Below are 16502 nucleotides of genomic sequence, written 5' to 3'. Positions count from 1 at the left end.
GAGGAGAAACCACAGCCCATTGGTAATATTACTTTCCCTTCAGATTGGCTTGATCTAAACTGCTTGTAAAGCAGATGCGAAAAACAAAAGACTGGATATTTAACTTTTCACAGACAATACTAAGCTATCCTTATTAATAATTCTATATACTATAGGTAATCTCATTGAAACATACAAGATTCTGAAGGGGATTAGCGTGGCAGACACTGAGGCGTTGTTTCCCCTGACTGGGGAATCTGAAACACAAGGTCACAGTCTCAGGGTAAGAGGTCAATCCTTTGGGACTGAGATAAGGAGAAATTTTTTCACCCAAAGGATTGTGATCCTTTGGAATTCTTTGCCCCAGAAGGTTATGAATGCTCCATCATTGAGTATATTCAAGGCTGGGATAGATAAATTATTGATCTCTCTGGGAATCAAGGGATCTGGGGAGTGGGTGTGAAGTTGAGCCCAGGGAGTTGCTGTGACTAGGGTTGCCAACTGTGATTAAATGTATTCCTGGAGGTTTCGTCACGTGACTTGTCCCCACACTCCAGCCATTAGTCAGCCAATACATCCATCCTCGTGACGCAGTGCCTTCCTACGCCAATTGGAAAGCAAAAAGACTCATTACCCAACTGGGTGATGCTTGACTGTCAGCCAAACAGCCATTTTTTTTCCCCCATTTTCAATATTTTTATGTCTGGTAAAGATAAATATTCAAAGAAATGACAAAAGAAAATCAATATTTTTTTCATGTTTCTCCAGGGATGTACACAGCAGTGTCCTTGAGATTGATTCTCAATTCCTGGAGACTCAAGGCCAATCCTGGAGGGTTGGCAACCCTAGCCACGATTATATTGAATGGCTAAGCTGGTTCGAGGTGTTGTATGGTCTGCTCATGTTCCTATTTTTTATTTTCTTATCTAACCCCAGAAAACCTTTTCCATTTGCTGTTTACACTTTGAAGCACTGTATTCAAATGGGCGGTTTGTTTAGTTTCAGAATTGGGAGCTAATGCCAACAATCTCCACCATTTTTGCAGTGACAGTCAGTGTGTGCAGAGCTGCATCAGCATTTCCTAAACATACCAGACCATCTTCTGAGGTCACAACAAAATGCCTTGCATTCCAGGGATTAAGAGACATCTGGCACTACTTGAAACCAAATATGAAAACAATAGGCACACTCTAGGATTCACCACTATGTCTCCTAATATAAAAGATGAAATCAGCTGTTTCCCACAAGGTGTTGGTCAAAGAAGAAGTCAATGAGCTGAAAAGTTTCAGTGAACTTTGACCACGTTAGGCCTTTCCAACGCCCAGCTGAGTTTCTGATTTTATATAGTCATAGCCAGAATCTTCCATCCTGGAGTCTAAGTTTGGTGGCAGGCTTGGAATTGGGAGCGATTCTCAATTGTGGGGTGGGATGGCTGACCACGCGTTTTCTCGCACTGTTCAGCTCACTACATATGTATCTGTGAGGAGCTCGCCGGTTCTCGCAGGGGGAGAGGGGGTGCAGGCAGGGAGTCGCCGTCCTGGCCATCACCTCCTGGGGGCGAAGGTCTGGGCGCCATATGTAAAGGGCACCCGGGCAGCCTGCACTCTCCCTTCCACTTTAGCCCCACCACTGCTCCACCCCTTCCCTGCTAACCCTTCTTTGGTCATCCTCCATGCAACTTGCCACCACCCGGTCTCAAGTATGGGCTGGCATTTACAGACGCTCCCCAAAGAAGACAATTCAGTGGCAACTCACCGTTAATATGGGCAGAAGTTTACTTTGACGGGTGCATGTCAACTTAAGTTCAATTTTCTCGCTGGCGGGGAACTTAATTTGGAGAGGGGACTTAATTCTGGCCTTTTAATGAGTATGCATGACTTGCTAATGCGTGCAAAAGGGCTTCCCGAAATTGTTTGTCAGGAAGTTCAACCCACCTTTAATCCGCCTTTAAAACCCCGAGAACCTATTTCCTGAAATTCATCCCGCCATCAGGAAACTGATTTTTTGGCCTCACACCAAATTAAGTTCCCCTGCACCCGCCGCCCCCCCAAGTTTCCTGCTGCTGGCAGGACCAGGAAGATTCCGCCCATAGAGTCATTTACAGCACAGAAGGAGGCCATTCAGCCCACCCAAGTCTATGCCAGCTCTCGGCATGGAGCAATCCAGTCAGTCCCATTCCCCCGCGGTATTCCTGTCACTCTGCAAGCTTATTTCCCTTCAGTGCCCATCCAATTTCCTTTTGAAATTGTGGATTGTCTCTGCTTCCACCACCCTCGATTGTGGGCAGCAAGTTCCAGGAATGTGAATCCATTGCAAGGCCCCTTGCAGAATAAATCTGAAAGAACCGGTTATGGGAATGGACTCAAGACCAATAGCTGGCTTGCTCGAAAGAGAACCACACGATTGAAGCTTACTTTCACGTACAGAATTAGTTTTCGGTCCCCCCTGGATTTTGCAGTTGTTTTAACACAAAGTGATCGACAAGGTCAAATCTTGATGGTGGCCAATAGCGGCCGACTGTATCTGAAGGAAGTAACTGACTCCAACAAAACAAATTTCAACATAGGCACAGAGCTGCATAGTTACATATTGAAGAAAAGCACGAACCAGAGGGAAAAGAGAAACAAGTTCCCTGGAATTGGCAACTGTGTAGAAAATTGTATTAAAAATAGCTTGTCCTGCAGATTCATTTAAATGTGGAGTAGCCATGAAACAGCACGATAAGTAAATTACTCTTATTATTCACACCTAATTTTATTTTTTTAAGCATAAGAATGACAGAGAGAACTAATAAAATTCATATTTAGTGCTGCCAAAAAAATCCAAAGGATTTGAAACAGATACCACATGTTCTAACACCATAAGATAATGTTAATTGATGTCATCCTTCAGCCTCCAACCTGACATCAGGTGATGCTGAATATAGTTTAACCCTTAGTTGGTCTAGTACAGGTGCTCACCCGTGTCCATACATAAAGGTGGGGCGGGGGGGTTTTGGGGATGGGGTGGTCGTAGCAGGTGGAGAATTTAATGTCAGGACTTCATTTAAGTTTTTTGCATGTGTTTTTGAGTCTGCAGCTGGGCAAGTTGCGAAGCTGTTGGATGGGATGGGATGTACTGAAGAGAGGAAAGGAGGGAGGGAAAGGAAAGGCCTCAGGGAGGTCAGAGGCCAGTGAGGGGGAGAAAGCAGACACGAGAGGTCTTGAGCAGATTATGGGGCCGGAGGGGTTGCACCATCGTGGGGAGGGTAGCAAGTTACCTCGGGGAGATCAGTCTGGGGAGAAGCACTCCCGCTCCTCCTGGCCCACAAGAAGCGCTGGAAAGTAACTTACCCTCATAGATCTGGCCATTCTCACCTACCTTAGCTGATGCATTTCCTGAGCCTTGGGAAATATGGCTGTGGCCATTAAAAGTGGAAATCAGCAAAAATTTAAGGCGAGCAACCTCATTAAAGTACTTAAAATATGAACCCGCCTCTGGCGGGCAGGTTATTTATCTGCCCTGCCTCAACCCAGCCTGGGTAAAGCTGGAAGTGAATGGGTTAGGGTCAGGCTTTGTTTTTTGGTGAACTTAACCACTGCCCCCCACCTACCCCACCCTCCTGTGTAGTCAAAACATCCCCCCCCCTACCCCCCCAACAAAAAAAAGTACATTTTGGAAATCTGAATCACAGATCTATGATTCTCTCCCCTATTTTCATCAGCCCTCTGGAAGGCTGATCCGTAAATATCTGCATCTTTCATGTGAGATGGGGAGACACTTGTTTTATGCAATGAGATGTTATGGTCTGGAATGGACTGCCTTTTGCAAAGATAAAATAGTAGCTTCCAAAGGGGAATAAGATATATGCAGTACTTGGAAAGGAAATACAGTGCAAAGCTATGGGGGAAGAGCAGGGGATTGAGATTAATTGGGTAGCTCTATCAGTAAACCAGTACAGGCACAGTGGGTCAAACAGCCCCCTCCTGTGTTGTATGATTCTATAATTTTACAAATTAGTGTCGCTGGTACAGAGCTTCACTTGAGAACATATGGAAAATTGCAGCACATAGTTTTTTTGCACCCCACAAGACTCTTCATTCTTTAGGGTAGAATATTACGCCGGAGTCGGCTGCGCGCCCACTGATAATTAAAAGGCCGATTAAGGCCATTAACAATCTAATTAAATTCAAATCTACACTGCCCATCCAACCTTACGGTTGGTGGGCAGGCGAAGAGGCCAAGTGGCCTTTACATTTTTTAAAGCAAATAAACATTTAAAAACTTTTATTTTGGAATTAAAAACATGTCACATCTTATGTCACATGAGGGGACATGTTTTATTAAATTTTTACTGTCTTTATTTTTTTTTTAAACAGCGCTTCGATCTCCCTGAAGCAGCTCCGTGTCTCAGGGAGATTGAAGCGCTCTTTCTCGTGCATGCGCGAACTGTGCGCTAGGCCCCGCTCTCCCTCCTCCCCCCTGCCCGCACAGGCAGTGCTCAGCGCTGCCGATCACGATCTACATAGGGCGGGCCTTAATTGGCCTGCTTGTGTGAAATCGCAGTGCGGAACCGATCGCGGGCAGAACTCGGCTTTCCAATCGTCCCTGCCTACCCCCGCTGAGGTCCCCGCCAAGGGCAAAATCCTGCCCTTAAATTTAATGAAAAGAAAGATTTGCATTTAAATAGCACTTTTCACAAGTACCAGCCATCTTAAAGTGCATTACAGCCCATTACGTCCTTTGTGAAGTGTGGTCACTGTTGTAATGTAGGAACTGTGGCAGCTAATATGCACTCAGGAAACTCCCAGAAACAGCAATTTGATAATGGCCAGCTAATCTGTTTTTGTGACGTTGGATTGAGGGCTAAATATTGGCCAGGACACCGGGGATAACTCCCCTACTGTTCTTTGAAATAGTGCCATGGAATCTTATCCACCGACCTGAACAGGTGGATGGGGCCGCGGGTTTAACGCCTTAACCCAATGACAGCGCCCTCTCACAGGGTGCAGCACTGGTGTACCGGCTTTTTGAAGTTTTTTGTAGGCAATCCCTGGAGTGGGACTTGAACCCAGAACCTTATGACTTAGAAATATCATGCCTATGAACAAATGTTTGCTGCGTGTTACTGTTGTGGACAAATCTGCGGACGTAATGCTAGTTGGTAAGGTGGATCCCATAACTTTAGGATTTCTATTGGGGGTCGGGCCCAAATTGTTAATGTCATCGGTCCCTAGCTTTCAGTCGCTGACTGGGTTGCCAAAGGTTCCCAATATTTTCTCCCTTTATTTCGTGTCAACATAGATATGATGATACCTGTTTTAAACTTCAATAACTGCACTCAACCCAAGCATGGTGAAACAATGACCAAAACACATAAGAACCATGGTAGCACGCAAGTGGGCTGTATACTTCTGTTTTCTTTCACGTCTTCAGTGTCAACTTCAATATCAGGGACCTTGACATCATGTGCAATTTCCATGGTATACAAAAGCAAATACCCTGTCCGCGGGTAATATTTGTGCGCTGCTCATAACCAGCCCCAGGCATTTCTATAGGAATGGGTTTGTGGAAAGGCTATCCTCAGGGCCATACAATTGATCGTAACATATAAAAATGTTCCAGCAATCCTGCAACAAATATCAATGCCGTTTCTCAAGAAGGTAATATCAACATTACTCAAGGGAGGAGGCATTAATGATTTGCTGGAATCAAGCGTATGATTTTTGCGTGTGCTGTGAGGGAATCAACTACTCAATGAATTTGTCCCCTTGGTATATTGGAGTTTTTAAAAGGGCACTTGGTGTGGCACACAGAGTTTAAACATTCCTCCCTTCTCTCTTGGCCTTGTTTTGTCAGTCGCTCAGATTCCTGCTGACCTTTCCTCTTGCAGAAAGCTCAGCAATCATGCAATACTGGCTGAGTACTCCTTTTCAAGTGTGTCTCCCGACTAATGCCTTTCATCATTGCCTTGCAACATGAGGGGATAAAAAAACATTTTGCGCAAAAAAAAATAGCATCTAAAAATATATTAAGCTTGGACATTGACTGGCATTTTATTCCCTCGGTTCATAATTTGGAAATTAAACCAATTATTTAATCTTCTACACACTGACAAACATGTTTAGTTGTCAGAGTTGCATCTCCTTTTCTTCCCTGTGACATGGTAAATTCAATGTTTTGTAAATTTGCAAGGCAGCATATTAAAATGCAGGTTATTGCAAAATGTTTTATTATTTTACAATTCATAATATACACTCATCCTTCCCCCTACACCCTTCCTCGGTTGAATTCAAGAGCCGGATTTTCAGTGCGGGGCTGGGAACCTGACACCCAAATGAATTTTGGGTCTTGACCCCGCCCGTGATGTGACCGCCAAATGCAAATAGCCGGATTGGGCAGGAGGTGAGCTCAGCGTCCAATGAGAGGCACAGAGAGCCATCCTAGAGGCAGGAACTGCCCGCCTGGCACCAGGGGCAATGGCAGGTGGCAGCCAAATTAGGGGCTGCCACTGCCTTGGTGATTAGAGCAATGAGTTGTCCTTGAAGGTGGGTAGGAACGGTGCTCGCTCCAGCACTCACTGGACCCACTGATTAAAAGTTAACAGTTGTGTAAAGCAAGTTATCCAAGTCATCTGGCCAGACCAACAGCTGTGCACTGACCGATGCAAAACTGTGCGGGGTCACCAGCAAAAATGTTCAAAATCTCATTCCGTTTCAGGATTCACAAGCTCTTCAAAGAGCTGGATCACTAATGGGAAGCGAAATGACTTTCCCGCTCCCTCGCTCCCCCACCCCCACCCTCCCGGTGGCCAACTGAAACTTCGAGGCCGTCCTGGAGATGTCAGGATTCCGACACAACCTCCAGGGTTGTGATTTTCATCGGCAGCTCCTACCAGCTTCAGACCCTGTGGCCCTTTGAAAAGCCCAACCCAAGACTCAATACACTCGCTCCTAGTGAATTCATTCCTATGCAGGGTCTCAAAACTGTGGAACTCCATGGGCTGAATTTAATGTTTGCGACAGAAGTCTTGCCTACTGGCTGGAGCTCTGGCAGAAGCCCCGCGTTGCCTCCATTGGGCAATGCCCTTCGTATTGAGTGCCCGCCAAAGAGGCCAGCAGCTCTCCATTGCTGTCAGCAACACTGCTGCTTTCAATGCACCCACCAGAGGCCCAGGATCAATGAGGGACCCGAGACCAAAGATGACTGAGGGTGTAACCCAGGTGGGGTGTCGTTAAAGGGTTGGGAGGGTGGGCGATGGGTGAAGAGGGTCGGAGGCAAGGGCAAGGGCTGACTTCCCAATGCCGGGTCCCTCGATCAGATACTCAGGGTCTAACGAGGAACCCCTCCTGGAGCCTACAAGCAAAGCTGACCGAGTGTGCTCTCCGGGGTTCCCTGGACGATGACTCTCTCACCGGCTGCTGGTTGAACGCTAGCGGCGGCGGGATGAGGCCCTTAAGTGGGTATTAATCACCCAATGAAGAGCCTCAATTGGAATCTGGGCAGGAGGACAGCCCAGACTTAATCAGCTGCAGAAGCCAGAAGGCAACGGGATCCCCAAACCACACCCTCTCGCCCCATGAAATGCTCCCTGCCTCTAAACCTGCCTTGGAGGGGGCATTAACCTCTGCCCCTTCTTTCCTCTTCTTCTTGCTATAAAACTGAAAACCTATCTAATAGTTGCTTTCAATTGTTTTTCACAAGCGCCGCCCATGACATGGGGGTGACTCTTAAAAAACAAAATCAATTGAAACCCCCCCGACAACATTACAACAAGTGCAAACGTACGGCAAAGTCATAACCAAAGCGTTCGAAGCATGGGCAAGAAATTATATTCTTTCAAACTGAGCGCACTTACTCCACTTTACAGATTAAAAATAAAGCATCTGGCTTATATATTGTTATATTTGTGTTGATTTTGAAGATCTTCCACCAGTGATTTAACAGGCATTCTGTTTAGCACAGCAGTGGAACCATCAACACACCACTGACATTCAGCCAGGGCCTAGTTACTGGCATCCATTTGTTTGCTTAGAAGCATGAAATAAAAACGACCTAACTTTCCAGAGTTGGCAGCCAAATTCACCCTTGCTCTGGGGGTTCAGTTTCTCCCCTGCCCCGACTTCTGGCTCTTTAGCTGGCATAGAAATCCCAACAGCAAACTGGCACTATTCAGCACCAAAGTAGGACACTATTTGCAATGCTTTCACAAACACAACAAGAGGACTATTAAGTTATTTCCATTCAAACTTGCAAGTGATCTCGAGCCGTAAGAGCTAAAAGTCACCCAACTCCTTGGGGAGGTACCTCAAGCAAGGTTGAGGAATTTTCAAAAGTAGCAAATTGAATTTCTTGTAGCAAAATTTTTGCTCATTCAGCTGAACGTGCACACATAACATTGGAGTATTTGGATTGCCTTTAAAAGGGTTTAATTTCTCTCTTTTACATTACTCTCCTCTTTACCCGTCATGCTGAAGCACAGTTCAACAGGCACTGTCTGTCAAAAGAAATATTTGCATTTATATAGCGCCTTTCACAATTTCAGGCTGTCCCCAAAACACCACACAAACGATTAAGTACTTCTGAAGTGCAGTCACTGCAGGAAATGTCGGAACTATGGCAGCCAATTTGCGCACAGCAAGCTCCCACAAAAAGGAAGGTGAGATGACCTGATAATTTGTTTTTGTCATGTTGATCAAGAAATGGCTATTGGTCAGGACACCTCAGTGTCTATAACTCCCCTCCTTTTCTTCAAAATGGTGCCATGGGATCTTTCACGTCCATCTGAGAGGGGAAACGGAGCCTCGGTTTAACACCTCATCCAAAAGACAGGACCTGTGACAGTGCAGCACTCCACTAGACCGTCGGCCTAGATTTTTACGCTTTGGTCATGGAGCGGGGTTTGAACTCATAACCCTTCTAACACAGAAGCAAGTATGTTAACAACTGAGTCACAGCTGATACTGTTTGCGATTACTTTGCCCAAGCGGTCATTCTTCGTGGGTAGAATTCTACGGCCCCGTTTCGGCGGGGACGGGGCCGTTAAATGCGGCGAGACATTCTAAACCCCACTGACTTCAGGAGGAACATAAAATCCCGCTGCGGTAAAATTCTGCCCCATGTGTGTGAGCGGAGACATTGAGAGTCACCAGATTATGCAAACCTTGAGAACTCCACAGCTGAGTCTCAATCTGTTATCTCACTTTCTGTCCAGTGGGACACTGATCGGGGCTAAGAAGCCAGGCAGTTTCTCTCCCCTTTCCCCCATGTAGCACAGGAACACTGAAGTGAATTATAGCTATACTTGGGACTGAGACTATTTAACCCACCATAGAGCAGGACCCAGGCCTGTGACTTTCCTGCTCCAATTGCCTCAGTTCCACAACTGAACATTCAGAAAAGGACCCCCATTGGGACACTTTAACATCTCCTGCAACTTTCTGGAGCAGCGATCCCTCCCAAATGGGAGGACGGTGGCGGGGAGAGAAGGGGGGGTGGGTGGGGGGTTGGGGAGGGTGGTTTATTTTTAGAAAGCCTCGCAATAGTTGGGGAAAGCTAGCACAAAGTGTAAGCAATTAACGAAATTCTATTAATCATCGCTGACAGTGGGCATGGAAGGAATCCACACGCCACAACAAAAAGGGAACGTTTGCCTTAGTTAATTTCATGCCGATCTCAGGCAAACATGAAGGGCCTGCCCTTCCACCTGGGCACTCGCACTTAGTTCAAGGCAACCATGCACGCAAGGCGAAGATTATTCTCTTGAAAAACCAGTTACCTGTAGGTGGGATCATTCCTGGAGACATTAGTCCAGGGACAGTGTGTGGCACGATGTGGGAGTTCTCTGGCGACGTAACACTCTGGGATCGTTTGGGAGGTCTTCCTGGCCTGGAACTGGGGAAGAAAGAGAGTAATATTTTTTAAAAAAAAACACATCTCAATTCAGTGAGCATTCCACATCAGTTAGCAACATTTTTGAAGTTGTTGAAAGTGCTGGGAGAGATTGTAAATAAACTTATTTCAAGGACGATTGCTTTTTCTCTAGATGTAATAGACTGCCTTTACTAATTAGATTACATGCTGAATTCATTTCTTTCATAAAGATCAGCCACTGTTAATGCATTATTCATAGCTCGTATCTCGTTACCTGATTCTCAATATTAATATCTATACATGTTAGAATTGCCTAGTTTGCATATGCTAAAATTCGACATGGAGCTTTCAGCTTGAAAATTATGCTCTAACTTGTAATAATTACTGCAGTTAGCTTGATATTGATTTATGGGATTTTTAAAAGCCAAATATGTGTAGTAGTTTAAATGAATGCTATTTTAGGATTCTGCAGGAAATTAAAAGGCAATGTCAGCTCTAGGAGATTTGTCCCCACTTTCTAATCCGACAATTAGCTAGGAGGAGGAAGAAAATGAATGAGGGAGAGGGTAGGGGGCTGGGAGATTGGGGGGGTCTACTCTCCATGATCAGCTTTTCTAACAGTTGCTGCTGCCTCCTGGCTAAAACTCTGTGGTCTGCAGACCTTACAGTAATGGACTGGCATAAATGACCAAAATCCACTGCCATTCAGCTAGGTTTTTGGGTGGAAAGCGATTAAATATATGGCACTTATATTATGCGCGCGCAGGTACACATTAACATTTGCTGGGGCTATGTTATTTATGTAATCTTTTGAGAGGTCAGTTTTAAGCCGCTCTCGCTGGACAAGGCACATCGGCTTCAAAGGGAGGAAGAGAATCGGGTGGGGTGCATAACTGGGCAAGCAATCTGCTGTCGCTATTTACTGCCGGTGAGAACAGGTTACAACCAAATCCAAGTCTAAAGAGAAAATAACAGAAGAACTGCAATTATATAATAATATCAGAAATGCATACAAGAGGATGTTTACAAGTTCTGCTATTCGCAAATCAATTCTTGCCCTGTGCCAATTTTTTGTTTAAAACCCTGTCTGTCAATCTCAATTATTAGTCCTCAAATATAATCATCTTTTTACATTAATTTTCACTCCAGAAACTTTCACCACTTCATTCATTCTGTCCATTAATACCCTGTGCTAGTCACTAAGAATTGGTCATCTGAAAATCTCTCCACCTTCACCAATTAACCTCTTACTTTGACAAGCGGAAGAAATAACGATAAGAAAGCAGATAAATGGTCAACAGCTGGGACAGGTATTACAACATCAGTACCTGTGAAGCATCTTGTCAGGAGATGGTTACTGCCATAAAGAAATCTGAGCTACAATAGCAACGGCAAAGAATGAATTCTCCGAACGAAAAGAATTGCTCAGCATAATAGTAAAGAAAACAATTGTCAAGCCTGATTTGGGGTGTATTGTCATGCAGGGCTGAAACGTGGACCTTGAGAAAAGCAAATATCCAAAAATTGGGAGTTGTGAAACATAGTTCTGGAGGATGATGAAGCTGGTCAGTTGGAGAGAACATGAGAGCAATGAACAAGTTCTCAGGGCGTTGGAGGAGGCAAGATTGTTCACAGAATCACAGAATCACAGTGCAGAAGAGGCCATTCGGCCCATCGAGCCTGCACTGACATGTGAGAAACACCTGACCTACCTACCTAATCCCATTTACCACCACTTGGTCCATACCCTTGAATGTTATGACGTGCCAAGTGCTCATCCAGGTACTTTTTAAAGGATGTGAGGCAACCCGCCTCCACCACCCTCCCAGGCAGTGCATTCCAGACCGTCACCACCCTCTGGGTAAAAAAGTTTTTCCTCACATCCCCCCTAAACCTCCTGCCCCTCACCTTGAACTTATGTCCCCTCGTAACAGACCCATCAACTAAGGGGAAGAGCTGCTCCCTATCCACCCTGTCCATGCCCCTCATAATCTTATACACCTCGATCGGGTCGCCTCTCAGTCTTTTCTGCTCCAGCGAAAACAACCCAAGTCTAACCAACCTCTCTTCATAACTTAAATGTTTCATCCCAGGCAACATCCTGGTGAATCTCCTCTGCACCCCCTCCAGTGCAATGACATCCATCCTATAATGTGGCGACCAGAACTGCACACAGTACTCCAGCTGTGGCCTCACCCAGGTTCGATACAACTCCAACATGACCTCCCTACTTTTGTAATCTATGCCTCGATTGATAAAGGCAAGTGTCCCATATGCCTTTTTCACCACCCCACTCACATGCCCCTCTGCCTTCAGAGAGATTGTTCATGAATATCTTCAACAGAAGGCAACAAGGTCGGATTGCCCATATTCCAAGGCATGAGAACTGGCTGCATGAAGTGATTTAAAGAAGGTTAGAGGGATGTAACCAAGAGGAAGAAAGAGGATGATGTTAGATAACTTGAAATTGAAAATGGGAGGTCCCTGTGAGTAACTGAAGAGGAAGGTCCAGGTCCATGAGGAACGGAGAAGTGAGCAGAGGACCAGTCCTCAGACAGATACTATTATTTTCACCACTGGCAGAAGCTTCTGTTTGGCGTGCAGGGCGAGCTCCTACACGCTGACGCACAAAATAACGCGTGGTGATGGCGGGTGCATGCGACCCGACATCACCGCCCGTCATTCTGATCTTTAAGTTCGGTGGGCGCGCACCAGAATCGGCTGCGCGCCCTCCGAACTGTCAAAGGCCTGTTAAGGCCATTAATAGACAAATTAAAGTGATTGTCAGGGCTGCCTGTCCAACCTTAAGCTTGGCGGGCAGGTGAAGACCCCAGGTGGCCTTCACATTTTTCATGAAACCCCATCCACGAGTGGGATGAAGTTTCATGAAGTATTTGTTAATTAAATAAAATTTTTCATGAAAATTCATAAACATGTCCCAGCCCATGTCACACTGTCACATAAGGGGACATGTCTGAATTATTTTATTTTTTATTTGCCATCCTTATAACTGGACTTAATCTTCCTGAACCAGCTCGGTGTCTAAGGGAGATTTCTGCGCTCTTTTGCGTGCATGCGTGAAAGAGCGCAGGCCCCGACTCTCCCTCTACCCCCCGCCCTCAGCCCACACAGGTAGTGTTGAGCGCTTCCGGGTGAGCGTCACGCTGGGCGGGCCTTAATTGGCCCGTCCACGCAAAATGGCGGCAGGCAGCCGATGGCAGGTGGCAATCGGCTCCGCGCCCGCTCCCGACCGGCCCGCCCGACAGGGAGAAAACTCCCCCCCATAATAATTTTGCTTGGGAGCACTTGGCTCCCACAATTTTAGGAGTCAGGACAAAAAGATAATGTCATGTCTTGATGAAGCGTTGCAGGATTAAGGGGAGATGGTGGTGTGTGGAGTAGTGGTACTGTCACTGGGCTAGTAATCCAGAGAACCAGATGAATACTCTGGGGAATATGGGTTCAAATCCCACCGTGACAGCTGATGGAACTCAAAATCAATGAATAAATCTAGAATATGAGCTAGTCTCAGTAACTGTGACTACAAAACTATCATTGATTGTTGTCAAGACCCATTTGGCTTGCTAATGCCCTTTAGGGAAGGAAATCTGCCATCCCTACCAGATCTGGCCTACATGTGACGCCAGACCCATAGCGACGTGGTTGAGTGTATACTGCCCTCTTAAATGATGTGGCAAGCCTCTCACTTTAAGGGCAATCAGGGGTGGGCAACAAAATGCTGGCCTTGTCAGCGATGCCCACATCCCATGAAAGAATAAAAAAAAATGTTTAAAGGCAGTTGAAGGCCAAATAAGAATTGTAAAAGAAATTGAGCCATGCCCTGACCTGAGGGTGTGACTGATCAGAGCAGAACACAAAGGCTAATTAATGCCTGAGCAGTCAGACTGGTGTTATCGACATCTAATATGCACCAAGGATTATCAAACCGCTTCTCCTTTCACACACGTATGAAGGAAAATAGCCATCTTCGTTAGGTGAAAGGCAAATCAGGTAAAAGTTGTGACAGATTTTCCACAATATTATGATATGAATCAAAGCTAGCAGGTTTGATCTGGAGAAAATGAAGATCTTTTCTAATGTCCCTCCATTCCAATTTTTTTCAAAAACAACAGATAGAAACCTACACTCTCCCTGACCGTCAGCTGAAAACAACACCGCTAAATTACAGAGATAAAAACAAAAAACTACTGCGGATGCTAGAAATCCAAAACAAAAACAGAATTACCTGGAAAAACTCAGCAGGTCTGGCAGCATCGGCGGAGAAGAAAAGAGTTGACGTTTCGAGTTCTCGTGACCCTTCAACAGAACAGGTTCTGTTGAAGGGTCATGAGGACTCGAAACGTCAACTCTTTTCTTCTCCGCCGATGCTGCCCGACCTGCTGAGTTTTTCCAGGTAATTCTGTTTTTGTTACCGCTAAATTACAATTGCCAGACCGATTCTTTAATGTTGGTTTGTGAAACATGGAAGAAAAATCACCCAATATTCTCCCAGTTTTGCTACTGGAATCTTTCTGTTGTCATTCGTGGTCATTGAATAAATGCAGAAAAAAAAATAATTGCTGAGATTTCCCTACCCTGCAGCCTTGAATAAACAACCAAAATGACTCCACACAAGGTAAAACTTCACGTCTGTAAGTATCCTGTTTTACAGTAATTCTAATAAAGGTCATGAAGACAAGTTTGCGTTATGAATATTTTATTGATTCAAATGTGCCACAACCTGAAGTACAGCAGGATCACTTTACATGTTTCTGAATATGCTCATGATATCATTTCCATCCTAAGTATAAGTGCTTGGGCTTCCAGAGGATGATAAACATTTAAAGTGTATTATAAATCATAATATCAATCGGAGACTGCCTCAAAGCAGCGGCAGAAGCGAAATATCTTTTGGGGTGAAGTTCGGAGGTAAGACATTCATTTCGCAAAGCATCAAGGGCCGGTCACCAAAAAAAACATCAAGGTAAGGTGCTGTTTGGGGAAGAACCTATACAGTCATAATTTATGATGCACTTAGAGCATGCATTGTTTGAGAAAAGGAAAAAGAATGCCCTGCTTGTGTGAAAAAATCTTGTCAATCCCCATGAGGGTACGATTATCTTGTCAAGAAAAAAAGACTTGCATGCTCAGGACTGAATTTAACGTTTTCATCAGTTTTGAAGTAAAACATTCCTCTTTTTAAATTTCAGGCCACAAGAGAAGTAAACCTGTGGGGCTAAGAGTGCATAATGGTTCTGTATCACATTAAAGCCGCTCCGAGTTTCACTCCGTGTGCTTCATCTGGTCCTTAAGCCCTTGACAATTGAGCCATGGCCTATATCAAACCTTCAGCAATCATTTATTATCAAGATTGATATTCTTTGTGATGATCGCTTTTCTTCTATCGAGTTCCACCTTCTCCTTGTAGCACTTTTCCGTTGCTGCCATGGGTAGTCCCTGAGTAGCTTCCTGCTCTTTAAAATCACGGTGGAAGGGTTTTTAAGGTCACTACATATCGCAAACCCATGACTGAGTTCGTTATATGTCACTTTAAGGTTTCGTTACCAAGTCAAATTCAGAGGGAAGCTTCGCACGAGTTGTTATTTAAGGAAAGATTAAACAACGGAATTAATTATCCTGGGTGAAAGAAAGAATCTGGACTTCTACAGGGCCTAGCTTGGCCTCAGGATGCCCAAAGCGCTTTACAGTTAATGGAGTGCTTTTTGAAGTGCAGCGGCCGGCTCCTGCCCCTAACTCGTATGTCCGCGCATAAGTTCGTACTCACTGCTGGAGGAGGTGTGTCAGCCAAGCTGCTCAGAGCGAGCGCCCGCAAACAGCAACAGGATAACAAAAAGATCACTTGTCCTGGTGATACAAAAGCAATTTACTGCTGCGTCAAAACTCCGAAACGGAAACAGAAAATGCTGGAAATGGTCTGCAGCCTGGGCAACGTCTGTGGAGCCATTTTAGTGATGTTGGTTGGGGTATAACAAAGAACAGAGAACAAAGAAAAGTACAGCACAGGGACAGGCCCTTCGGCCCTCCAAGCCCGCGCCAATCATATTGCCCGTCAACTAAAACGTTTTGCACTTCCGGGGTCCGTATCCCTCTATTCCCATCCTATTCATGTACTTGTCAAGCTGCCTCTTAAACATCACTATCGTACCTGCTTCCACCACCTCCTCTGGCCGCGAATTCTAGACGCTCACTACCCTCTACGTAAAAAACTTGCCCCGCACATAACGACAGACCAGTACACCGGGGGTGGGTGGAGGGAAACTCCCCTGCTCCTCTTCGAAGAAGTGCCGTGGGATATTTCACATCCACCTGGGAGGGTAGACAATTACGTTCCTTTCGTTCCTTTACTTGTTTCATTATCATCCTCTTTAACCTTGCACCATCATCCCTTTTGTCATTCAATCTCTCCCGCCTTCCACCCTATCACAGGCCTCCCCTTTTTTTTCTCCCCCTCCCTCCCCTCTTTCCCTGCCTTACTCGCTTCAAATCTGTTACATCGCTAACGTTTTCCACTTCCGATGAACGATCATCGACCTGAAACGTAATTCTGTTCCGCCCGTCACAGCTGCTGTCAGGTCAGCAGTTTTCACATCAGATTTTCAGCAGCTGCAGTATTTTGCTTTTGTGTTGATGTAGGGCCTCAAACATTTCAG

At 45.4% G+C, this 16502-nt stretch overlaps 1 protein-coding gene across 5 annotated transcripts in view; it reads right to left on the bottom strand.

Annotated features, from left to right (window-relative positions):
- The window catches only part of LOC144683022 (dachshund homolog 1-like), a 551253-nt gene that overhangs the window by 341894 nt on the left and 192857 nt on the right, over window positions 1-16502 (bottom strand). For all 5 annotated transcript variants that reach the window (XM_078546003.1, XM_078546005.1, XM_078546002.1 and 2 more), the window contains exon 2: window positions 9737-9852. In XM_078546003.1, coding sequence (XP_078402129.1) covers window positions 9737-9852 — 116 coding nt within the window. The remainder of the gene's footprint in view (window positions 1-9736; window positions 9853-16502) is intronic.

The sequence above is a fragment of the Cetorhinus maximus genome, chromosome 7 (genome assembly GCF_964194155.1).
Source record: "Cetorhinus maximus chromosome 7, sCetMax3.hap1.1, whole genome shotgun sequence".
Lineage (NCBI taxonomy): Eukaryota > Metazoa > Chordata > Chondrichthyes > Lamniformes > Cetorhinidae > Cetorhinus > Cetorhinus maximus.
This window is presented reverse-complemented; position numbering and strand designations above follow the sequence as displayed.